The following is a 27,918-nucleotide window of genomic DNA, read 5'->3' as shown; positions in this document are numbered from 1 at the left end:
TACACATAAATGTGTCACGTAAGTAATCAGAAACATTCTGACAATCTGCGTACTGTTATTTGTTTACCATGTTTTCCAATGTAACAAAGAGAATAAGTCAGAAATGCAGATAACTACCGACATCGTTGTGCCTGATTTAGCGTCAGTCATGGCGACACACAGGACGGAAACTTTTACGGCTTCCGTTGAATTTACGAAATCATTGTAATGTATATAAGTGTAATTCCATAATACGTGCAACACACTCTTCCCATGAATATTCTCAAACGCGTGATCGAGCCAATTTATGTATTCAGGGATGCATGTATAGCAGCTGAGTTTGAAATATACCTGATCGAATAGGCGTCTCATAACCGGCATTTTGTAAACACAATCCAATATGGCGGAACGTACACTTCGGCGTTCGTGTATGCGTATTTTCTAAAACATTCTAAACGATTCTAGGCTTATCAGCAACGTTTCAGAATTATCATTAGTGATTTGATACCCGTGATCGCTAATATGCTATTTTTCTACTTTAATTATTCGAGTAAATATCCGATCTTTAGATCTCTAAACACACAGTAAATAACGCCGTGAATTGTGATTTGGCGAGATTTACAATGTACCTAACTTTCAGGCACTTTCAGTAATTTTGAATTTTCCTAAAATGACAGTAAATGATAAACAGAAGGGGGAATTCAAAACTGTGAAGTGTCTGCGTATTTTGAATTTTATTCGATTTCGAAGTGAGGGTTGAAGAGTAGGGACATATGTGTGGCTGTGGCATCCATGGGGTTTACACTCTGAAAAAACGATAATGTTGACATAACAACAGATAATGTATCTGATAATTATAACAAACAAACTCGCAGACGATTTCGAGTTTGTTTGTTTTTATAATTAATTACACGGTACTGTTGTTCAATACAGACGTAGGCGAACACACTCTCCTACCCAGAGTTCCATGCGGCCGGGAGCCAGCTAGCATAGTACCTCTGCCACAGGCCAGCGCCATGTGACGATTCGTCACATCTTTCACAGTCCATTCAAGATATTGCATATGCTTTTCATCCGTTTCATGTTTGACAAGTCTACACAATTTCATAATCAAATGTCAAAGAATGGTTAACTTTCATTGAGAAAGTATGCAAATACGTAAATATCTACTTGTTTTTGCGTAGTTATCCTATGTTTACATTGGTTGTACGGCTCCACGTGCTGTCATCGAAGCCCAACGGAGAGCTAGCGACACGGTCACTTTGATGCATAAATATATATTGTCATGCAACTCACTGTCGCAGTTGTAGTAGCATATCTATATAGTTATGCAAAACAATATGTAAAGCGCCCCCAAATACTTGCATTAGTCCGTTCTATACTGATTTCTGAAAAAGCGCGTCTGTTTACAAGCAAGAGAAAAGTCCGGTCACGTGATATGCAAATTAGCCTGTGACAGTGGTGTTATGCTGAGTCACCACTGCGACGGAGTGTGAGGCCTACATTCGACTGAAGCACGAGCAACTTTTGAATGACTTACACTCAGTAAGTAGTCCGTCATCATCTGACTCCAGGTCATCACCATGGAGTAGGCAATCACGGGCCTGGAATTCGATCTCACACATATGTTTGATACCAGTAATCTCAAATGGGTTTCTCACCCACAGGTGTGTAAGAAATAAGAGATAACATACATCCAGTCATGAGAGTGTCATTAGATCACAAGAGAAAGGAAAAGTCGGGCCATTTATTTTCTAACACAATATGATCTCACCCTGTACAATGACGCCTGCCGGAGTTTGCCGATCGGTGTCGAAAAAAACTTTGGAACAGAAATGACATGTTTTTTTATGGCTCTGCCACACTAATTGGATGCTTTTCTGAAACTAGACAAAAGTCTAATAAAAATAACGAAAGGGGCGATCAAATACACACACCTGAGCGAAACGGGTGGTTTTACCGTTGCACATGCAACACATGACAAGTAACAGACAATGTTGGAGTGAAATGGTTCGTTCGAGATGCAACTGAACTGAACACTTGGAGTGAGTGAGTGAGTGAGTTTGGCTTTACGCCGCTTTTAGCAATATTCCAACAATATCATGGCGGGGGATACCAGAAATGGGCTTCACATATTGTACCCGGGTCTTCGGCGTGACGAGTGAACGCTTTAACCACTAGGCTACCCGACCACTGGAATTGACAGTCAACTACGTGCACAATTCCCTAGCAGGACTGATGACACAATATTGAAATGGGCTATTGATCACCAGCAACCACAGTTAGGCCACCATACTAGGGACCACTGGAATTTACAGTCTAAAGCGTGCACAATTCCCCAGCAGGACTGATGGCAGAATATAGAAATGGGCTATAGATCACCAGCAACCACAGTTAGCCCACCATACTAAGGACCACTGGAATTGACAGTCTACTGCGTGCACAGCTCCCCAGCAGGACTGATGACACAATATAGACATGGGCTATAGATCACCAGCAACCACAGTTAGGCTACCATACTGGGGACCACTGGAATTGACAGTCAACTACGTGCACAGTTCACCAGCAGGACTGATGACACAATAGAGAAATGGGCTATAGATCACCAGCAACCACAGTTAGGCCACCATACCAGGGACCACTGGAATTGACAGTCAACTACGTGCACAGTTCCCAAGCAGGACTGATGATATAATATAGAAATGGGATTAAGATCACCAGCAACCACAGTTAGGCCACCATACCAGGGACCACTGGAATTGACAGTCAACTACGTGCACAGTTCCCCAGCAGGACTGATGACACAATATAGAAATGGGCTATAGATCACCAGCAACCACAGTTAGGCCACCATACTTGGGACCACTAGAATTGACAGTCAACTACGTGCACAGTTCCCCAGCAGGACTGATGACAGAATATAGAAATGGGCTATAGATCACCAGCAACCACAGTTAGGCCACCATACTAGGGACCACTGGAATTGACAGTCTACTACGTGCACAGTTCCCCAGCAGGACTGATGGCACACTATAGAAATGGGCTATAGATCACCAGCAACCACAGAGGCCACTATCCTAGGGACAACTGGAATTGACAGTCTACTACGTGCACAGTTCACCAGCAGGACTGATGGCACACTATAGAAATGGGCTATAGATCACCAGCAACCACAGTTAGGCTACCATACTAAGGACCACTGGAATTGACAGTCTACTACGTGCACAGTTCACCAGCAGGACTGATGGCACACTATAGAAATGGGCTATAGATCACCAGCAACCACAGAGGCCACTATCCTAGGGACAACTGGAATTGACAGTCTACTACGTGCACAGTTCACCAGCAGGACTGATGGCACACTATAGAAATGGGCTATAGATCACCAGCAACCACAGTTAGGCTACCATACTAAGGACCACTGGAATTGACAGTCTACTACGTGCACAGTTCACCAGCAGGACTGATGGCACACTATAGAAATGGGCTATAGATCACCAGCAACCACAGAGGCCACTATCCTAGGGACAACTGGAATTGACAGTCTACTACGTGCACAGTTCACCAGCAGGACTGATGGCACACTATAGAAATGGGCTATAGATCACCAGCAACCACAGTTAGGCCACCATACTAGTGACCACTGGAATTTATAGTCTAAAGCGTGCACAGTTCCCCAGCAGGACTGATGACACAATATAGAAATGGGCTATAGATCTACAGGAACCACAGTTAGGCCACCATACTAGGGACCACTAGAATTGAGAGTCAACTACGTGCACAGTTCCCAAGCAGGACTGATGACAGAATATAGAAATGGGCTATAGATCACCAGCAACCACAGTTAGGCCACCATACCAGGGACCACTGGAATTGACAGTCAACTACGTGCACAGTTCCCAAGCAGGACTGATGATACAATATAGAAATGGGATTAGGGTCACCAGCAACCACAGTTAGGCCACCATACCAGGGACCACTGGAATTGACAGTCAACTACGTGCACAGTTTCCCAGCAGGACTGATGACAGAATATAGAAATGGGCTATAGATCCCCAGCAACCACAGTTAGACCACCATACTAAGGACCACTGGAATTGACAGTCTACTACGTGTACAGCTCCCAAGCAGGACTGATGACACAATATAGACTTGGGCTATATATCACCAGCAACCACAGTTAGGCCACCATACTGGGGACCACTGGAATTGACAGTCAACTACGTGCACAGTTCACCAGCAGGACTGATGACAGAATATAGAAATGGGCTATAGATCACTAGCAACCACAGTTAGGCCACCATACCAGGGACCACTGGAATTGACAGTCAACAACGTGCACAGTTCCCAAGCAGGACTGATGAAACAATATAGAAATTGGATAAAGATCACCAGCAACCACAGTTAGGCCACCATACCAGGGACCACTGGAATTGACAGTCAACTACGTGCACAGTTCCCCAGCAGGGCTGATGACAGAATATAGAAATGGGCTATAGATCACCAGCAACCACAGTTAGCCCACCATACTAGGGACCACTGGAATTGACAGTCTACTACGTGCACAATTCCCCAGCAGGACTGATGGCACACTATAGAAATGGGCTATAGATCACCAGCAACCACAGAGGCCACTATCCTAGGGACAACTGGAATTGACAGTCTACTACGTGCACATTTCACCAGCAGGACTGATGACACAATATAGAAATGGGCTATAGATCACCAGCAACCACAGTTAGGCCACCATACTAGTGACCACTAGAATTGACAGTCTACTGCGTGCACAATTCCCCAGCAGGACTGATGACACAATATAGAAATGGGCTATAGATCACCAGCAACCACAGTTAGGCCACCATACTAGTGACCACTAGAATTGACAGTCTACTGCGTGCACAATTCCCCAGCAGGACTGATGACACAATATAGAAATGGGCTATAGATCACCAGCAACCACAGTTAGGCCACCATACTTGGGACCACTAGAATTGACAGTCAACTACGTGCACAGTTCCCCAGCAGGACTGATGACACAATATAGAAATGGACTATAGATCACCAGCAACCACAGTTAGGCCACCATCCTAGGGACAACTGGAATTGACAGTCTACTACGTGCACATTTCACCAGCAGGACTGATGACACAATATAGAAATGGGCTATAGATCTACAGCAACCACAGTTAGGCCACCATACTAGTGACCACTAGAATTGACAGTCAACTACGTGCACAGTTCACCAGCAGGACTGATGACAGAATATAGAAATGGGCTTTAGATCACCAGCAACCACAGTTAGGCCACCATGGACCACTGGAATTGACAGTCAACTACGTGCACAGTTCCCCAGCAGGACTGATGACACAATATAGAAATGGGCTTTAGATCACCAGCAACCACAGTTAGGCCACCTCACCAGGGACCACTGGAATTGACAGTCAACTACGTGCACAGTTCCCCAGCAGGACTGATGTCATCTCCTAAGTCGTGTTTGATAACAAATGTTTTATTTCAAAGGGAAAATTGGGGTCACCTTGTTTCTCTCAACTATATCTATCTGTCAGGCACTATTCCAGCAGCTCCAGTCTTTGTTGTCTTCATTTCAAAACTTTTGAGGTGCAAGTTCTTTCTACGAAGATTTCAAGGAGCGGCATACGACTTCTGCTCAAAAGTTGTTCGTTCAGGGTTGCAACATCCATGACCTCATTAAAGCTCTTAAAATATTTTATAGTAGACGTGTGGAAAATTGTGTTCATTTTGTTTGTTTCATGTGAATAATTGTCTTGTCTTTGCATGTATTTTAGTGGGGGCCACCCGTTGGCGGGATACGCATTCCTTTTAGTGAACACCTGATATCACTTGGTTGATTGGGTGGATGGTTTGTTGTTTTACGCCGCACTCAGCAATATTCCAGCTGAATGACAGCGGTATGTAAATAACCGAGTCTGGACCAGAAATCCAGTGACTGACATCATGAACATCGATTCACGCAGTTGTTATCGATGACATGCAGCAACAAATTCAGCGAGCCTGACCACCCGATCCCGTTAGTCGCCTTTTACAACAAGCAAAGTCGGTTTTTACGGCAAGCACGGGTTGCTGAAGACCTATTCTACCCCGAATCTTCACGGGTCCCTGATATCACTACTTGACAGTGATTCATAAACACATTCTTATGATATTGCCTGCCTGAGGGGGCTGGATTTTGATATGTATGCTTCTCCTTATGAGGAAACCACACTTTGTTCAAACCATTAGATTTAGGTTGAGGACAGCTACAACGCATTTGCCCTATATTTTTTATAAATGTATAAAAATCAATATAATTAAGGAGGTGTAAATACAATATTTTGATCGTTTTGGGTTCAAAATAGCTGTCTTAATACTTTTGACTTTTCATAAGGAATGTTTTATAGATATTTATGAATATATATTAATGTTTTAAGATAATGTGTTATTTGGCTTATCTTATATCAATTTCCTGTTATTTATTGCACAGTTTTCAAGACTAGTCATAAATGTATAAGAGGAATGAGTGAACGAGTTAATACTTAACATCTTACCGGCAGTATCTGTTCGATACGGTGACTTTAAATTTCAAAGCCCGACTTCCAAACTTGATATCCCTGTAAATATTTCATTATAGCGATTTTCAAAATGCATTTATTTTGATTGTCATAGGAAAAGTTCAGCTAGTTTGTAACTTTACAAGGGTATAACATTTGAGCCAGAAAAACATGCCTCAGAAGGTTATTTACCATTTCGGATATCACTTTTAAACTTGGATGACACCAGGTGTCCGCCAAAGGGTGAGCTTATACTGCCCACCTCTTTCTGCCCTTATACGTATACACTGTGATCACAAACACATGCAAAGGCAAGTCAATTATTCACCAGAAGATCACAGGAACATATGGTACAATTCGAAATAAGGAATTGCAGCGGACATAATTTTTGTCATTGGTGCGTCAAATTTGGAAATGTTCTCCACATGTCTACCATAAACTGTTTGATAGTTTAACTGAGACATTGAATGTAAGTAACCTTGGTCATACACTTTTTGAACAAGCATCGAATGACACTCTTTAATATCTTGGTAAAAAGGGCATGCTCGATTGTAGTTCAAAAGTTGTGACATGTAGGTCTACACCCCGGGGTTGATATGCTGGGCTATAGTTCGACGTAACGGTAAAGTAAACGATTGAAAAGTTGAAATCAACCCTCTTGACATACAGTCGTGTGGAGAGTTTTTTTGTCACTCTGAATCTTTATTCATAGATCTACATATGAAACAGACGAGGCGGTCTCGCTGGTCTCCTTTATTTCTTGTTCAGCGGGATAAATCAGTGGAAGGAAATTGGCTATTTAATGGTTATTGAATGATATCAAACCATTGACACTTTCCTAAAACTGCAGATTGATATGTAACGTTATCATATAATGGGTAGGTTTCTCGGCAGGATAAAGCCAACGGATAAAAACGATATCCGTTGGGGTCATATGCGGATAGAGATGCAAATATCAAAGGTCAAGTAGGGACTACATTCAGTGTTTATAAACAAACATGGCGTCGCCCTTGTCATTCGGCGATCGAGTCAGAATTAACCATCGGGAATCTGGAGAAACCACAGAGAATGAGATAGTTGCTACCATTATTAAACGAACAGTCTAATATACTGAAAATCAGTGTCAAACTGTAACGTAGCATAGGCATTTTATACGTTTTGGCAACTTTGGAGATATAAATTTCGAAACAATTTTGCGAGGGCACTAGGCCTAGCCAAGCGGGATCAGTAGCCATAACTGTGCTTGTAGACCTCTGCGGCTTGAAACCTTTTACACAAATAAAAAATAAAACAATGTTTGAATTGTTACCTTGTTTCGTTTTGTCACTGTGTGTACATCTGATTGCACTTTTTAACGTTATGACAGGAAAGGCCGACTGTCAACAGCGTCTGAACATGGCCGTGACGTCTCATAGACTAGGGTTAGAGTAGCTTCCCTTTGACAAAGGGCAGTTACTCTAGCGGACATACCGATGGATTGCCGCGAAATGCAAGTAGAAACAATTGTTGTTTTGCGTATATGTTCCTTCGCCACTGTATAATATGGACTTCAGGGAATTTTCCTCTTTCGTGGCATTATGCCATTATAGTCCCCATAGCAAAACCTGGCCGGGATAATAAAGGTCCCACAAATTACCGCCCCACATCCTTAACCAGTTGCAAAACCTTTGAACGAATGCTGACTAATAGATTAGTCTGGTATTTGGGAACCAATAATCTTCTCACAAATATTCAATGTGGTTTCGAGACTCATTTTGTATGATTAGATGTTACAAATGTTAAAAATGCTATAGTAAATAATCAACACGTAGTGTCATTTTTCTTTGATCTTGAGAAATCATACGATACTACCTAGAAGTACGGTATTTTAAAGGCTTTAAATGATTCTGGCTTGAGAGGTCGGTTACCTCATTTCATATCACAGTTTTAACAGACCTGCAATTTCAAGTCCGAGTGGGTACAACCCTGTCTGACCATTATAATCACGATCACGGTGTTCCGAAAGGCAGTATTTTCTCTGTCACTGTATTTGGTATTTAAATAAATAGTCTGTCCAAGGTTTTAAATAATTCAGCAGATGTATCACTTTTCCCGGATGATTTCAATATTTTTTGTCGTGGTAGAAATATGTCTACAATAGAGAGGCAGTTACAAATCTGTCTAAACAAAATTCATAAGTGGTCTCTTAAAAACGGGTCTAAATTGTCTAAATACAAAACTAACTGTACACACTTCAGCAGAAAAAAGCCACATAAAGACCCTGAATCATTTTTGAATGGCACACCTATCAAGGTTGAAAAGGGGGCCAAAGTTTTGGGACTCATCTTTGATAGCCATTTATCTTTCTTACCACATATTAAATCATTGAAAGCTAAATGTCTAAAGGCTTTCGATTTGTTGAAAGTTGTATCTACTTCAAAGTGTGGAGGAGATCAGGCAACCCTCCTACACTTATACAGGTCACTGATCCGTTCCAAACTTGATTACGGCTCCATCGACTATGGTGGAGCATGTAAAAGTAATTTACCCAAACTAGATACTATCCATCACCATGCCCTGAGGCTTTGCCTTGTAACCTTTTGGACTTCTCCTATTCACATTCTGTGTGTTGAGACAGATCAGCCCCCCCCCCCCCCCCCCCCCCTTAAACAACGGTGTCTGAAATTATCCTTACAATACATTGCCAGATTATAATCTTATCAGTCACATCCAGCTGTTTATTGCGTATTTAATCCTATATTATACAATATTTACAATAAGAAATCATTTCTTGTTCCACCACTCGGAATCAGAATCAAATCTGCTATTTCTGCTTCTAATATTAAACTACAATATATAGCTCCCACTCAACTATTTTCATCGCCTCCTTGGCAAATGGTAAAGCCAGAGGTAGACCTGACATTAACTAAACTTAAGAAATCAGACACAAACCCACAAATTTATAAACAAGAATACAATCAATTACGAAACACTTATGACACTTACAAATTTATATTTATAAATGGATCTAAGGATGGTGGCGCAGTTGCTAGTGCCACTGTCATTGGTTCCAGAACAGTACCTTCGCGATTACCAGATAACAGCTCCATATTCAAAGCAGAAGCAAACGCCATTTTAACAGCACTAAACTATATCAATAACCAATCTAAACATAAACAATTCATTGGTTTTTTCCGATTCTCTTTCGTGCCTATTTCAGGCTATTAAAATATGTCATGTAAACATCCTCTTTTAATCGAAATTCCTGAATTATTTAATGGTCTTGCTACTGGCAAATGTGATATCGTCTTATGTTGGTTACTCATTCATGTTGGTATCAGTGGTAGCACAATGGTCGATGCTGCTGCAAAGGCCGCACTCAACAAATTCGTGATGCCACTTCTTATCCCACACAGTGATTATAAACCTGTAGTTAGATTTTACATCCGAGATCTGATGCTAAAGAAGTGGGATACCCATTTAGGTAATTAGAAATTACATGAAATTAAACCAAATATCGGTTACACCTACTTGGGATGTCAGTCCAGATTTGAAGAGGTCATTTTACGACGATGTCGTATGAGCCACTGCAGATATACTCATGAATATTTATTGAAAGGTGGTGATCCTCCGTTTGGCCTCCCTTGTGATGAAGGAATCACAGTCAAGCATGCCCTGCTTGATTGTATTGATTTTTCAACCACAAGGGATAAATATTTCAGTGTCAAGGACTTTTTTAGTCATGTCAATTCTTATCTATTAGTGTGGTTTTTAAAAGAAATAGAATTACTCCATACATTTTGATTTACAAAGAGTATTTTCTTTATAAATAAGTAGTGCTTATCAGTAACTTAGATTGTTAGTGGTTTTACCATCGAGGGGGGTTGACGTAACGTAAAAGTATTGTCCCCTCATTCAAAGTATTTTTATGCATGCCAGAATTATAAAAGTAGTGAATTTGTCATTTAACTTTGATGGCTAAAGATAGCAGAAGTATCGTTAATTTCCCGCTGCCCCCAGCAAGGTAACCCCACTTTGGTTGCTGGGCGATCTATAGCCCATTTTTATATTGTGCTGTTGAATAATAATTTATTCTTTTAAATGTTCTCAATTAATTTTAAAATCGAAAGTGTGATATTCTGGTTATCATCCTGTCCATCGCCCACATGTTTTTTTTAATCGAATTATATTTTAATTTATTTTATATGTCTTAAGTTCTCGTCACGATATGGGTGAGATATTGCCGATGTGACGTTAAGTTTTAACTCACTCACTCCAACGTCCGTTACCGATAGACACAGTGATCAGCCGAAAACGATGAAGCAAGAAACCAAAGAAAATGAGTGAGTGAGTATGCTTTTACGCCGCTTTTAGCAATATTCCAGCAATATCACGGCAGGGGACACCAGAAATGGGCTTCACAAATTGTACCCATGTCGGGAATCGAACCCGGGTCTTTGGCGTGACGAGCGAACGCTTTAACCACTAGGCTACCCGACCGCCCCCCAAAGAAAATGAAGGTTTTCTTATTAGGGATTCATACCGACGGAGGAAGAAACCAGTATCGGTAGACCCTAATGCCGATTTTTTTAATGATTTTTCAAAAAATGTAAGAAGTTTCTCGTGTAAAGGCTCTGAATCAGATGTGAAGAAGCGTGAAAATATTCAGAAATTTTATCAACTCCGACAAATGAGAGGATGGTGGGAAAGGTCTAAGAAAATTATTTCTTCGATGAAACGGGGAAAAAGTACCGATGTGCAATCCCTGGACAGACGATGCTGTTCAAAGGGTGAAATGATAAAAATATTCCAGAGAAATCACAATATATTGATCATCGTAAGTGTGCCCCTATACACGAATATATACGACGTTTAGGGCTAAAGACACTGTTATTGTTATGCGATAATCATTAATATTGTATGATAACCTGTCAAGATCTGAGTATACGCAAATACCTGCCCCATATGTGGAATCTGCCATAGATCTGAATATACGCCAATACCTGCCCCATATGTGGAATCTGCCATAGATCTGAGTATACGCCAAAACCTGCCCCATATGTGGAATCTGCCATAGATCTGTGTATACGTCAATACCTGCCCCATATGTGGAATCTGCCATAGATCTGAGTATACGCCAATACCTGCCCCAAATGTGAAATCTGCAATAGATCTGAGTATACGCCAATACCTGCCCACATATGTGGAATCTGCCATAGATCTGAATATACGCCAAAACCTGCCCCATATGTGGAATCTGCCATAGATCTGAGTATACGCCAATACCTGCCCCATATGTAGAATCTGCCATCGATCTGAGTATACGCCAATACCTGCCCCATATGTAGAATCTGCCATAGATCTGAGTATACGCCAAAACCTGCCCCATATGTAGAATCTGCCATAGATCTGAGTATACGCCAAAACCTGCCCCATAAGTAGAATCTGCCATAGATCTGAGTATACGCCAAAACCTGCACACATATGTGGAATCTGCCATAGATCTGAGTATACGCCAAAACCTGCCCCATATGTAGAATCTGCCATAGATCTGAGTATACGCCAAAACCTGCCCCATATGTAGAATCTGCCATAGATCTGAATATACGCCAATACCTGCCCCATATGTGGAATCTGCCATAGATCTGAGTATACGCCAAAAACCTGCCCCATATGTAGAATCTGCCCAAAAACTTAGGACAATGTTTTTTCATCACCTTCCCTCTGGTCGGCCACAACACGGACCTAATTATCAGTAACGTTATATTACGGTATTGTCGTATACTAAGTTGTTTGCTTATTTGTTGTTAAATACCGCATTCAGAAATATTCCAGCTATATGGCCTAAAAGGCGACTATGCTTGTCGTAAGCGGCGACTAACGGGATCGGGTGGTCAGGCTCGCTGACTTAGCTGATGCATATCATCGATCCCAATTGCGTGGATCGATGCTCATGATGTCAGTCACTGGATTTTCTGGTCCAGACTCGAATATTTACAGACCGCCGTCATGCAGCTGGAATATTGCGGAGTGCGGCGTTAAACAAACAAACAAACAAACAAACAAAACACCATGCAGGCAGGGATTCTTGCTCATGCTATCGCCCACTTGTTTGTCTGCCCTGGACTGCATGTATTATCCGCATGCCACATGTTTTTGTTGGAAGGTTTTGTTTGCCGCTGGGAAAATGGTACTGCTCCGTGGCATTTGTTTTCGTGATATCACTGACTGATAAACTGACTGAAGCGGCAGAAAAATATCTCAACAACAGCCGTTCATGAAAATTATCCCCCCCTTGGGATTTTTAATTGGCACGGCTCGTTTCACAAAGAGTGAGTGAGTGAGTTGTGTTTAACGCCGCTTTTAACATTATTCCAGTTACATCACTGCGTGTCAGCTTAATATGGGAGGAAAGCCCGAAGTGACGCAGGTCGCAGACGTTTACCACTTCGGTGAAATCCACGAGCACGGGTATGGTGCTGACAAACCTAGAAACATAATCGGGGCGAACCGGGATTCGAACCCACAATCATAGATTTCTGGCGTGCCCAAGGGACGCAACTCTGCACAGCGAATTGCGGCGCCTTAGACGACTGGGCCACCCGTGCCCCCGTTTCACAAAGAGATCTCAGCACTAAGGTGATCTAGTTCCCGTACATTAACATAAGCTTGCGATCATCGTGGAGCTATGATCACTTTGTTGAATGGGTCCCTACAGCCTATGTTTGTCTTAAGATTTGTTTGTTTGGTTGTTGGTTTAACGCCGCACTCTCCAGCCCAATTCGACAGCTGCAGCATCTAGAGAATAGCCAACGAGCTACGCTATCGCGATGAATGTATTGTTTGTTTGTTGTTCAACGCCACGCTCATGCAGCAATATTGCAGCTATATGGCGGCGGTCTGTTAATAATCGAGTCTGGGCTAGACAATCCAGTGACTGACATCATGAGCATCGATCCACGCAAATGGGATCGATGACATGCATCAGTCAGCAAGCCGGACAACACGATCTCGTTAGTCGCCTCTTACGACAAGCATAGTTGCCTTTAAAAAAAATTACGGCAAGTATGGGTGAGGGGGGTTGACAGGCTTGCTTGATCATGTCTCATATTACTTGATATAAAAGGCGACTATGCTTATCAAAAGGCGACTAACGGGATCGGGTGGTCAGGCTCGCTGACCTGGTTGATGCATCTTATCGTATCACAATTGCGTGGATCGATGCTCATGATGTCAATCACTGGATTGTCTGGTCCAGACTCGATTATTTACAGACCGCCGACATATAGCTGGAATATTGCTGAGTGCGGCGTTAAACAACAAACAAATAAATCATATTACATATACCTTGAAAACTGTTGGACAGGTTAATCATTGTAGCTCTATGCATGGGTGAGTGAGTGAGTGGATGAGGGTATGGTTAAGAAGGTGAGTATGGTTGAGAGAGTGGGTAAATGTGTGGTTGAGTGACTGTATGGTTGAGTGAGTGAGTGGGTGAGTGTATGGCTGAGTGAGTGGGTGAGTGTATGGATGAGTGAGTGGGTGAGTGTATGATTGAGTTACCGGGTGAGTGTATGGTTGAGTAAGTTGGTGAGTGTATGGTTGAATAGGTGAGTATGGTTGAGTGAGTGGGTGAGTGTATGGGTATGTGAGGGTGAGTGTATGGATGAGTGAGTGGGTGAGTGTATGGCTGTGTGAGTGGGTGAGTGTATGGCTGAGCGAGTGGGTGAGTGTATGGTTGAGTGAGTAGGTGAGTGTATGGATGAGTGAGTGAGTGTATGGATGAGTGAGTGGGTGAGTGTATGGTTATGTGAGTGTGTGAGTGTGTGGTTGAGTGAGTGTATGGTTGAGTGAGTGGGTGAGTGTATGGTTGAGTGAGCGTATGGTTGAGTGTGTAGGTGAGTGTATGGATGAGTGAGTGTATGGCTGAGTGAGTGGGTGAGTGTATGGTTGAGTGAGTGGGTGAGTGTATGGTTGAGTGAGTGGGTGAGTGTGTGTTTGAGTGAGTGGGTGATTGTATGGTTATGTGAGTGGGTGGTTGAGTGAGTGTACGGTTGAGTGAGTGGTTGAGTATACAGTTGAGTGAGTGACTGGATGAGTATATAGTTGAGTGAGTGAGTGAGTGGATGAGTATATAGTTGAGTGGGTGAGTGAGTGTAATGTTGAGTGAGTGGTTGAGCATATAGTTGAGTGAGTGAGTGGATGAGTATATAGTTGAGTGGTTGAGTGAGTGTTTGGTTGAGTGAGTGGTTGAGTATATAGATGAGGGAGTGAGTGGATGAGTATATAGTTGAGTGGGTGAGTGAGTGTATGGTTGAGTGAGTTGTTGAGTGAGTAGGTGAGTGTATGGTTGAGTGAGTGGGTGAGTGTATGGATGAGTGAGTGGGTGATTGTATGGTTATGTGAGTGGGTGGTTGAGTGAGTGTAAGGTTGAGTGAGTGGTTGAGTATATAGTTGAGTGAGTGAGTGGATGAGTATATAGTCGAGTGGGTGAGTGAGTGTATGGTTAAGAGTGGTTGAGTATATAGTTCAGTGAGTGAGTGGATGAGTATATAGTTGAGTGGGTGAGTGAGTGTATGGATGAGTGAGTGGTTGAGTATATAGTTGAGTGAGTGAGTGGATGAGTATATAGTTGAGTGGGTGAGTGAGTGTATGGTTGAATGAGTGGTTGAGTATATAGTTGAGTGAGTGAGTGGATGAGTATATAGTTGAGTGGGTGAGTGAGTGTATGGTTGAGTGAGTGGTTGAGTATATAGTTGAGTGAGTGAGTGGATGAGTATATAGTTGAGTGGGTGAGTGAGTGTATGGTTGAGTGAGTGGTTGAGTTTATAGTTGTGTGAGTGAGTGGATGAGTATATAGTTGAGTGGTTGAGTGAGTATTTGGTTGAATGAGTGGTTTAGTATATAGTTGAGTGAGTGAGTGGATGAGTATATAGTTGAGTGGTTGAGTGAGTGTATGGTTGAGTGAGTGGTTGAGTATATAGTTGAGTGAGTGGGTGAGTGTATGGTTATGTGAGTGGGTGGTTGAGTGAGTGTAAGGTTGAGTGAGTGGTTGAGTATATAGTTAAGTGAGTGAGTGGATGAGTATATAGTTGAGTGGGTGAGTGAGTGTATGGTTGAGTGAGTGGTTGAGTATATAGTTGAGTGAGTGAGTGGATGAGTATATAGTTGAGTGGGTGAGTGAGTGTATGGTTGAGTGAGTGGTTGAGTATATAGTTGTGTGAGTGAGTGGATGAGTATATAGTTGAGTGGGTGAGTGAGTGTTTGGTTGAATGAGTGGTTGAGTATATAGTTGTGTGAGTGGATGAGTATATAGATGAGTGATTGAGTGAGTGTATGGTTGAGTGAGTGGTTGAGTATATAGTTGAGTGAGTGAGTGGATGAGTATATAGTTGAGTGGGTGAGTGAGTGTATGGTTGAGTGAGTGGTTGAGTATATAGTTGTGTGAATGAGTGGATGAGTATATAGTCGAGTGGGTGAGTGAGTGTTTGAATGAATGAGTGGTTGAGTATATAGTTGAGTGAGTGAGTGGATGAGTATATAGTTGAGTGGGTGAGTGAATGTATGGTTGAGTGAGTGGTTGAGTATATAGTAGAGTGAGTGAGTGGATGAGTATATAGTTGAGTGGGTGAGTGAGTGTATGGTTGAGTGAGTGGTTGAGTATATAGTTGTGTGAGTGAGTGGATGAGTATATAGTTGAGTGGGTGAGTGAGTGTTTGGTTGAATGAGTGGTTGAGTATATAGTTGAGTGAGTGAGTGGATGAGTATATAGTTGAGTGGGTGAGTGAGTGTATGGTTGAGTGAGTAGTTGAGTATATAGTTGAGTGAGTGGGTGAGTGTATGGTTATGTGAGTGGGTGGTTGAGTGAGTGTAAGGTTGAGTGAGTGGTTGAGTATATAGTTAAGTGAGTGAGTGTATGAGTATATAGTTGAGTGGGTGAGTGAGTTTATGGTTGAGTGAGTGGTTGAGTATATAGTTGAGTGAGTGAGTGGATGAGTATATAGTTGAGTGGGTGAGTGAGTGTATGGTTGAGTGAGTGGTTGAATATATAGTTGTGTGAGTGAGTGGATGAGTATATAGTTGAGTGGGTGAGTGAGTGTTTGGTTGAATGAGTGGTTGAGTATATAGTTCAGTGAGTGGATGAGTATATAGTTGAGTGGGTGAGTGAGTGTATGGTTGAGTGAGTGGTTGAGTATATAGTTGAGTGAGTGAGTGGATGAGTATATAGTTGAGTGGGTGAGTGAGTGTATGGTTGAGTGAGTGGTTGAGTATATAGTTGTGTGAGTGAGTGGATGAGTATATAGTCGAGTAGGTGAGTGAGTGTTTGGTTGAATGAGTGGTTGAGTATATAGTTGAGTGAGTGAGTGGATGAGTATATAGTTGAGTGGGTGAGTGAGTGTATGGTTGAGTGAGTGGTTGAGTATATAGTAGAGTGAGTGAGTGGATGAGTATATAGTTGAGTGGGTGAGTGAGTGTATGGTTGAGTGAGTGGTTGAGTATATAGTTGTGTGAGTGAGTGGATGAGTATATAGTTGAGTGGGTGAGTGAATGTTTGGTTGAATGAGTGGTTGAGTATATAGTTGAGTGAGTGAGTGGATGAGTATATAGTTGAGTGGGTGAGTGAGTGTATGGTTGAGTGAGTGGTTGAGTATATAGTAGAGTGAGTGAGTGGATGAGTATATAGTTGAGTGGGTGAGTGAGTGTATGGTTGAGTGAGTGGTTGAGTATATAGTTGTGTGAGTGAGTGGATGAGTATATAGTTGAGTGGGTGAGTGAGTGTTTGGTTGAATGAGTGGTTGAGTATATAGTTGAGTGAGTGAGTGGATGAGTATATAGTTGAGTGGGTGAGTGAGTGTATGGTTGAGTGAGTGGTTGAGTATATAGTTGAGTGAGTGGGTGAGTGTATGGTTATGTGAGTGGGTGGTTGAGTGAGTGTAAGGTTGAGTGAGTGGTTGAGTATATAGTTAAGTGAGTGAGTGGATGAGTATATAGTTGAGTGGGTGAGTGAGTGGTTGAGTATATAGTTGAGTGAGTGAGTGGATGAGTATATAGTTGAGTGGGTGAGTGAGTGTTTGGTTGAATGAGTGGTTGAGTATATAGTTCGGTGAGTGAGTGGATGAGTATATAGTTGAGTGGGTGAGTGAGTGTTTGGTTGAGTGAGTGGTTGAGTATATAGTTGAGTGAGTGAGTGGATGAGTATATAGTTGAGTGGGTGAGTGAGTGTATGGTTGAGTGAGTGGTTGAGTATATAGTTGTGTGAGTGGGTGAGTGTATGGTTATGTGAGTGGGTGGTTGAGTGAGTGTAAGGTTGAGTGAGTGGTTGAGTATATAGTTGAGTGAGTGAGTGGATGAGTATATAGTTGAGTGGGTGAGTGAGTGTATGGTTGAGTGAGTGGTTGAGTATATAGTTGAGTGAGTGAGTGGATGAGTATATAGTTGAGTGGGTGAGTGAGTATGGTTGAGTGAGTGGTTGAGTATATAGTTGAGTGAGTGAGTGGATGAGTATATAGTTGAGTGGGTGAGTGAGTGAGTGTATGAGTTGTTTGGATGATGGACAGATGAGGCACCAACACTATATCAACATTATATGCCAGGGGAATAACAACAATCATCATCAGGAGATGACATATCCCTCTGGTGAGATGGTCGGAGGGACAGACGGACAGACGAGGCATTGACTGAAGTATATCAGTATATCCCAACTCTTTATATTCTGGTGGGATAATAAAAGCTCCTCAGCAAGCCTTGTATTTTAAACATTTATCGACTAGTGTTGATATATTTGATATCAACTGACACTTGGGTGAGTTTCTCTTTGTGTCATACTAGTGGGGTCAACAAAGACAGCAAATCAAACTGGGACAGTATACAAACATTTTATTTCAAATGACACTTCACAGTCTGTATAAAACCAGTCCTAGGTCCGCCTGCACAAAGCGATCATGGAGCTACAATGATCTAAACACAATAATTTTACATTGGCTTAGGGGCTGACCATTTGATAATTCTGGGAAGTGGGGCTGGGATTTTATGGACAAAAATATATTGTCACACTTTGAATTTTTTTAATTATTATTCAAATTGTTTGAAAAAAAAACAGAATAGAAATTGTCAGCCACAAAAATTACATTGTTGCAATGTTTTTTTCAGCAAATTAAAAAAAATATCTGAAGCTGTAGCTGAGAAAATATGTGGTCTCAATACAAAATCCTAGTTCCCCCACACCCACTCAGAATATCAAATAGTTGGTCCCTTATGATAATCGTGGTGCTAAGTTTGCTTTGTGCAAGTGGGCCCTGATACAAAAACACTAATTCCTAAATTACTTTACTCTTTTCAGCAACACAGACGTATCTGTTCCAAGTTTCACTGCTTTGTCTTTCACAAAGTCCTCATAAATACAATCAATTGTCCTTCTATCAGCACCTATGCCAAGTTTAGTCAAAAGCTGGTCGGCCATATTTGGTATCACAGGTTGCATAAGTATCCCACAAGTCCTCAGTGTTTCCATAGCAACATGTAAAACAGTGTTCAGATGTTCTGATTGGTCCATCTGTTTGGCCAGTTGCCATGGCTTGTGGTGGTCAAACATTGCATTGGCCTGATGGAGCACAGATATCAGCTGGTCAAGAGCTTTGTATATTGTCAGAGTCTGGTAGTGTTCGTCCACCGAATCTGAAAACAAGACACAAAAATATTTATTCATCATCCAAAACTGACCTCCACAGCAGATATTGACATGAAATTCAATCACAATTCCTTGCAGGCCATGGTGGTTTGTTTCTTTGTTGTTTAACACCGCACTCAGCAATATTCCAGCTATATGAGGGCGGTCTGTAAATAATCAAGTCTGGACCAGACAATCCTGTGATTGATATCATGAGCATCGATCCACACATTTGGGATCGATGACATGCTTCAACCAAGTCAGCGAGCCTGACTACCCGATTCCGTTAGTCGCCTCTTATGACAAGCATATTCGCCTTTTACGGCAAGAATGGGTTGCTGAAGACCTATTCTAACCCGCGTCTATCTACACAAAAAACAACCAGTTTCAGTAATAACAATATTTAAAAGGGGCCAATGCATAGGTGAACATTTATTTTTTAAAAATCCTTGTCTTGATATTTTTTCTTTTTTTTGTTTCCCCTCATTGATAATACATAGAAGTTATCAAATGAGTGTTTTTGGGGTGGTATATATCCTGTATTAGGAATAAACATTGTATTCAGCAAGCCTTAGCACTAGATTAACTGCCCTTTATCAAAGAGAAGCTACTATAACCCTAGTCCTTGAGACGTCACGTTTGCTTAGAGTCTGCTGTCCTGTCATAACCTTACAAAGTGCCGTCAGATGTACATACAGTGAGAAAACAAAACAAGGTAACTCCTTAAAATGCCTAAGCTACGTCACAGTTTGACACTGAGTTTCAGTATATTGGACTATATTTTTGATAATGTTAGCAATTATCCCAGGAGTTTCACCAGATTCCTGATGGTTAATTCTGACTCGATTGCTGAATGACAAGGGTGTTGCCGTGTTTGTTTGTAAACACTGAAAGTCCCTACTTGACATTTGATATTTGCATCTTTATCCGCATATGACCCCCACGGATATCATTTTTATCCGTTGGCTTTATCCTGCAGAGAAACCTACCCATTATATGATAAATTAAATAGATCACTTGGCATATTTTTTCAAAAGTCTATTTTTTTTAAGGATGACTGCCACATTCTAAATAACAAATTCCAAGAAACAAATAACATGAGAGCTTATGTAAAACTTGACCAGCAACCCTGTAATTAAGAACACAGATCTCTGCAGTGAACATGTCCGACCTACCAGGCAGGGTCTTCAGTGTGCTGTACATGTGTATTTCCTCTGCAGAGAAGTGGGTGTCCATGGCCTGGGGATCTAGGGGAGGGAACACCTGGGCGTGGTTGATGCTGGTCGACGTACACCGGTGGAGTAGGTTGCCCAGGGTGTTGACAAGGCCGCTGTTGATTGTTTCCGTCACTTTCCGGTCAGTGTAATCTGGGGAGTAATTTGTGAATGAGAAAAACGTAATTCCAGATCGGTGATTGAGTGAATCAATGTTGTTTTATGCCACAGTCAACAAAGTTTGAGCTTTATTATGCAGGACTGTTCCACAAAGCTAGCTAATACTTTAATACAATGCACAATAAAAAAATGAATATGGAAACAAAAACGAAATGTGCAATGACCTTTATGATGATGTGGGCAGTGCCTGAGCACCAAGACTATTATTTCTTTTAGCCTAATAATGATAAAAATCCAGCCTTGTCCTGGTAAACTGTTATTAGGCCATGCCCAAGGCTGGCACCCGAGCCATCATCATCATCATCATCATCATCCATCATCATCATCATCATCATCCATCATAATCAATCATAATCAATCATCATCCATCATCATCATCATCATCCATCATCATATAATATCATCATCCATCATCATTCATCCTTATCCATCCTTATCATCCATCATCATCCATCATAACCATCCATCATCATCCATCATCATCATCATCCATCATCATCCAGCATCATCTTTATCCATCATCATCATCATATAACATCATGATTCATCATCATCATCATCATCATCATCATCCATTATCAACATCATCCATCATCATCATCATCCATCATCATCATCATCATCATCCATCATCATCATCCATCATCATCATCATCATCCATTATCATCCATCATCATCATCCATCATCATGATCCATCATCATGATCCATTATCATCATCATCATCCATCATCATCATCATCATGATCATCATCCATCATCATCATCCATCATCATCATCATCCATTATCATCATCATCCATTATCATCATCATCCATCATCATCATCATCATCATCCATCATCATCACCCATCATCATCATCCATCATCATCATCATCATCATCATCATCATCATCATCATCCATCATCATCATCATCATCCATCATCATCATCATCACCCATCATCATCATCCATCATCATCATCATCATCATCATCCATCATCATCATCATCCATTATCATCATCATCATCCATCATCATCATCCATCATCATCATCATCATCCATCATCATCCATCATCATCATCCATCATCATCATCATCATCATCATCATCATCATCATCATCCATCATCATCATCATCCATCATCCATCATCATCATCATCATCCATCATCATCATCATCACCCATCATCATCATCCATCATCATCATCATCATCATCCATCATCATCATCATCATCATCCATCATCATCATCATCCATCATCATCATCATCATCATCATCCATCATCATCATCATCCATCATCATCATCATCCATCATCATCATCATCACCCATCATCATCCATTATCATCATCATCATCATCATCATCATCATCATCATCATCCATCATCATCATCATCCATCATCATCATCATCCATCATCATCATCATCCATTATCATCATCATCATCATCATCATCCATTATCATCATCCATCATCATCCATCATCATCATCCATTATCATCCATTATCATCATCATCCATCATCATCATCCATCATCATCATCATCCATCATCATCATCCATTATCATCATCATCCATCATCATCATCCATTATCATCATCATCATCATCATCCATCATCATCCATCATCATCATCCATTATCATCATCATCCATCATCATCATCCATTATCATCATCATCCATCATCATCATCCATTATCATCATCATCATCATCATCATCCATCATCATCATCATCATCCATCATCATCATCATCCATCATCATCCATCATCATCATCATCCATTATCATCATCATCATCATCCATCATCATCATCATCCATCATCATCATCATCATCATCATCATCCATTATCATCATCATCATCATCCATCATCATCATCCATCATCATCATCCATCATCATCATCCATAATCATCATCATCATCCATTATCATCACCCATCATCATCACCCATCATCATCATCCATCATCATCACCCATCATCATCACCAATCATCATCACCATCATCATCATCCATTATCATCACCCATCATCATCACCCATCATCATCATCCATTATCATCACCCATCATCATCATCCATCATCATCACCCATCATCATCACCCATCATCATCATCATCCATTATCATCACCCATCATCATCACCCATCATCATCATCCATTATCATCACCCATCATCATCATCCATCATCATCATCCATCATCATCACCCATTATCATCACCCATCATCATCATCCATCATCATCACCCATCATCATCACCCATCATCATCACCCATCATCATCATCCATTATCATCACCCATCATCATCATCCATCATCATCACCCATCATCATCACCCATCATCATCACCCATCATCATCATCCCTTATCATCACCCATCATCATCATCATCATCATCATCACCCATCATCATCATCCATCATCATCATCATCATCATCCATCTCCATCATCATCATCATCATCATCATCATCATCCATCATCATCATCATCATCATCATCCATCATCATCATCATCATCCATCATCATCCATCATCATCATCATTATCCATCATCATCATCATCCATCATCATCATCATCCATCATCATCCATTATCATCATCATCATCCATCATCATCATCCATCATCATCATCATCCATCATCATCATCATCATTATCATCATCATCCATCATCATCATCATCCATTATCATCCATCATCATCATCATCCATCATCATGATCCATCATCATCATCATCATCATCCATCATCATCATCATCCATCATCATCATCATCCATCATCATCATCATCATCCATCATCATCATCCATCATCATCATCATCCATCATCATCTTCATCATCATCCATTATCATCCATCATCATCATCATCCATCATCATCATCATCATCCATCATCATCATCATCCATCATCATCCATCATCATCATCATCCATCATCATCTTCATCATCATCCATTATCATCCATCATCATCTTCATCATCATCCATTATCATCCATCATCATGATCATCCATCATCATCATCATCCATCATCATCATCCATCATCATCATCATCATCCATCATCATCATCATCATCATCATCATCCATCATCATCATCATCCATCATCATCATCATCCATTATCATCCATCATCATCATCATCCATCATCATCATCCATCATCATCATCATCATCCATCATCATGATCATCCATCATCATCACCATCCATCATCATCATCCATCATCATCATCCATCATCATCATCCATCATCATCATCTATCATCATATAACATCATGATCCATCATCATCATCATCATCCATCATAATCATTCATCATCCATCATCATCATCCATCACCATCATTGTGTACGAAGCAGGACATACTTCCATCTGAGTGTGGAGTCCCCTCCTTCAACAGGAAGTATCTCAGGCCATCCACACTGTATCGCTCCATGCGGTCACTGGGGTCCACCACATTCCCCAGGCTCTTGGACATCTGTGAAACACAAACCCACACGGTCAACACTGACCAGCACTACAAGGTCAGCCCCCATGTCCTGCCGTGCCATTATGTACTACAATCCTTTTTACCACTATTTGTTAATGGGAGCAAATATATTGTAACCTGAAAAATATTGCATACAGAGTGCATAAAAGTTGAGAATGGGTGCAAAGGAGTCTCGATCATTTTATGTTCTGTTTGTGTGTTCTGTGATGCCACACGCCAGCTAATATCCCAGTGTGTAATTAGGAGGTAAACCTACTGTGTTTTGAAATTTGATGTAGTCCCAGTGTTGAGTAGATACCTCTTTATATTAATTTTAAACAAGAGCTTTAGGAGTGAGGACGATGGGATCTCTAGGAGGGAGGACGGTTCGATCTTTAGGAGGGATCTCTTGGAGTGTGGACAGTGGGATCTCTAGGAAGGAGGACAGTGGGATCTCTAGGAGGGAGGACAGTGGGATCTCTGGGAGGGAGGACAGTGGGATCTCTGGGAGGGAGGAAAGTGGGATCTCTAGGAGGGAGGACAGTGGGATCTCTGGGAGGGAGGACAGTGGGATCTCTGGGAGGGAGGACAGTGGGATCTCTAGGAGGGAGGACAGTGGGATCTCTGGAAGGAGGACAGTGGGATCTCTTGGAGGGAGGACAGTGGGATCTCTGGGAGGGAGGACAGTGGGATCTCTTGGAGGGAGGACAGTGGGATCTCTAGGAGGGAGGACAGTGGGATCTCTGGGAGGGAGGACAGTGGGATCTCTGGGAGGGAGGGCAGTTGGATCTCTGGGAGGGAGGACAGTCTGATCTCTAGGAGGGAGGACAGTGGGATCTCTAGGAGTGTGGAAAAGGGATCTCTGGGAGGGAGGGCAGTGGGATCTCTGGGAGGGAGGACAGGGGGATCTCTAGGAGGGAGGACAGGGGGGTCTCCACGATTGTGGACAAGGGATCTCTGAGAGGGAGGACAGTGGGATCTCTAGGAGGGAGGACAGTGGGATCTCTAGGAGTGTGGACAAGGGATCTCTGGGAGGGAGGACAGGGGGATCTCTAGGAGGGAGGACAGGGGGGTCTCTAGGATTGTGGACAAGGGATCTCTTGGAGGGAGGACAGTGGGACCTCTGGGAGGGAGGATAGTGGGATCTCTGGGAAGGAGGACAGTGGGATCTCTAGGAGGGAGGACAGTGGGATCTCTGGGGAGGACAGTGGGATCTCTTGGAGGGAGGACAAGGGGATCTCAAAGAGTGTGAACATTGGGATCTCTAGGAGGGAGGACAGGGGGATCTGTGGGAAGGAGGACAGTGGGATCTCTAGGAAGGAGGACAGTGGGATCTCTGCGTTGGACAAGGGTAGTTGTGGTTGACCATGTACCTACCTTTCTACCATCTACCAACCAATGGGAGTGACACAGCAGGCGTGTCGGAGGGGACAGGTCAGCGGCCATCAGGAACGCAGGCCAGTACACTGCATGGAACCTACCGGAGAAAGATGTACACATGCACAGCCAAGGTTTAGCACTCCAGATAATTTTTAAAACCACTGTTTATTTATTTAGATGCTATCAATACACTTAATATTGGAGACTTTTCTTTGCATATGAAATACATATATATTCCCTTCCACCCAGTCTATGAGTATTTTTTAAACCAGGTAATATATAAAATTCTTCTATTCATGTGCTGCCTGATGTGTGTCAGCTGTCCCATAAGGTGAAATACAAGCAGACAGAAAACAAGCAATCCAGTGATTGACATTATGAGCATCGATCCACACAATTGGGATACGATGACATGCTTCATCCAAGTCAGCGAGGCTGACCACCTGATCGTGTTAGTCACCTCATATGACAAGCATGGGTTTCTGAAGACCAATTCTAACCCGAATCTTCACAGGGTGATTTGAAGTGTAATTCATTTAGTTCTTGGTGTGTCAGTAAAAGTAGCAGGTAATGCCAAATATTCACTTTTGGCACATGTGTTTTGTTTGTTTGTTAACACCGCCCTCAGCAATATTCCAGCTATATGACAGCGGTCTGTAAATACTCAAGTCTGGATCAGACAATCCAGTGACTGACATCATGAGCATCGATACACGCAATTCGGATACGATGACATGCATCATCCAGCGAGCCTGACCACCCGATCCGTTAGTCGCCTCTTACGACAAGCATAGTCACCTTTTAGGGCAAGCATGGGTTGCTGAAGACGGGATCTTCACAGGTCAGGCACATGTGTAGACACTTACGATTTCAGTGAAGCTTTATTGTGAAGGGATATTTATTGGAAAGGAATGTGATTTAATGTGAAACCAGTGGATCCTTAAACAGCCCAGGGAGGCAACTTGTCACAGAAAACTGTGTTGCAATACACAACTGTCCTGTTACCTTTCCAACAAGTTATACCATTTTGAAGTAGCTTGTTACCATGGATACCTAATCATAATTATTTACATTAGAATATCCTTGCCAATGATTTGGGACTGTGGAAGGATACAAGTCTCACTTACTTTAACATATCCTTGCCAATGATTTGGAACAGTGAAAGGATACAAGTCTCACTTACTTTAAAATATCCTTGCCAATGATTTGGGACAGTGAAAGGATACAAGTCTCACTTACTTTAAAATATCCTTGCCAATGATTTGGAACAGTGAAAGGATACAAGTCTCACTTACTTTAAAATATCCTTGCCAATGATTATGGACAGTGAAAGGATACAAGTCTCACTTACTTTAAAATATCCTTGCCAATGATTTGGGACTGTGGAAGGATACAAGTCTCACTTACTTTAAAATATCCTTGCCAATGATTTGGGACAGTGAAAGGATACAAGTCTCACTTACTTTAAAATATCCTTGCCAATGATTTGGGACAGTGAAAGGATACAAGTCTCACTTACTTTAAAATATCCTTGCCAATGATTTGGGACAGTGAAAGGATACAAGTCTCACTTACTTTAAAATATCCTTGCCAATGATCTGAGACGTAGGTGGCCATGTTGTTAGGTTGTCAGGGTAACCAGCCACGGTCAGATAGTTGATGAGGGCGTCCAACCAGACATAGATCTACAGGCAGACAGACATGATAGTTGCAGAGTTGGGTATTCATTGACCTGCTGCAGCACAATATTCCAGGCATTTAATGGCAGCCTGTATACAATCAAGCCTTGGCCAGGTGAGCTAGAGATTGACAGCAGGAGAAATGTCTCACATCCTCGCAGACAATGACACGCATTCAGCCAGGTCGGATCAGTGTTAGATGGTCAGATCAGTCATATCAAAGTCAGATGTCAGATTAGAGTCAGATGGTCAGATCAGTCACTTGGTCAGATCAGTCAGATGGTCAGTCAGATGGTCAGTCAGATGGTCAGTCAGATGGTCAGAGTCACATGGTCAGATCAGTCAGATGGTCAGATCAGTATAAGATGTCAGATCAGTCAGATGGTCAGTCAGATGGTCAGTCAGATGGTCAGAGTCACATGGTCAGATCAGTCAGATGATCAGTCAGATGTCAGATTAGAGTCAGATGGTCAGATCAGTCACTTGGTCAGATCAGTCAGATGGTCAGTCAGATGGTCAGTCAGATGGTCAGTCAGATGGTCAGATCAGTCACTTGGTCAGATCAGTCAGATGGTCAGTCAGATGGTCAGTCAGATGGTCAGTCAGATGGTCAGAGTCACATGGTCAGATCAGTCAGATGGTCAGATGAGAGTAAGATGTCAGATGAGAGTAAGATATCGGATCATTCAGATGGTCAGATCAGTGTAAGATGTCAGATCAGTCAGATGGTCAGATCAGAGTAAGATGTCAGATCAGTCAGATGGTCAGATCAGAGTAAGATGTCAGATCA

General features: G+C 41.9%; 1 protein-coding gene across 1 annotated transcript in view; it reads right to left on the bottom strand.

Annotated features, from left to right (window-relative positions):
* Positions 1-18,387: 18,387 nt before the first annotated feature.
* Positions 18,388-27,918, bottom strand: part of LOC124144704 (methionine--tRNA ligase, mitochondrial-like) — a 34,491-nt gene continuing 24,960 nt past the window's right edge. The window contains exons 8-12 of the mRNA XM_046514241.2: positions 27,025-27,134; positions 25,447-25,546; positions 23,967-24,078; positions 20,370-20,561; positions 18,388-19,202 (exon numbers count right to left, since the gene is read on the bottom strand). Of these exons, the coding sequence (XP_046370197.2) occupies positions 18,850-19,202; positions 20,370-20,561; positions 23,967-24,078; positions 25,447-25,546; positions 27,025-27,134 (867 nt within the window). The 3' untranslated portion in view covers positions 18,388-18,849. The remainder of the gene's footprint in view (positions 19,203-20,369; positions 20,562-23,966; positions 24,079-25,446; positions 25,547-27,024; positions 27,135-27,918) is intronic.

The sequence above is a fragment of the Haliotis rufescens genome, unplaced genomic scaffold (genome assembly GCF_023055435.1).
Source record: "Haliotis rufescens isolate VD_foot unplaced genomic scaffold, xgHalRufe1.0.p SCAF_9, whole genome shotgun sequence".
NCBI lineage: Eukaryota > Metazoa > Mollusca > Gastropoda > Lepetellida > Haliotidae > Haliotis > Haliotis rufescens.
The sequence above is the reverse complement of the archived record's forward strand: the minus strand, read 5'-3'. Positions and strand labels throughout refer to the sequence as shown.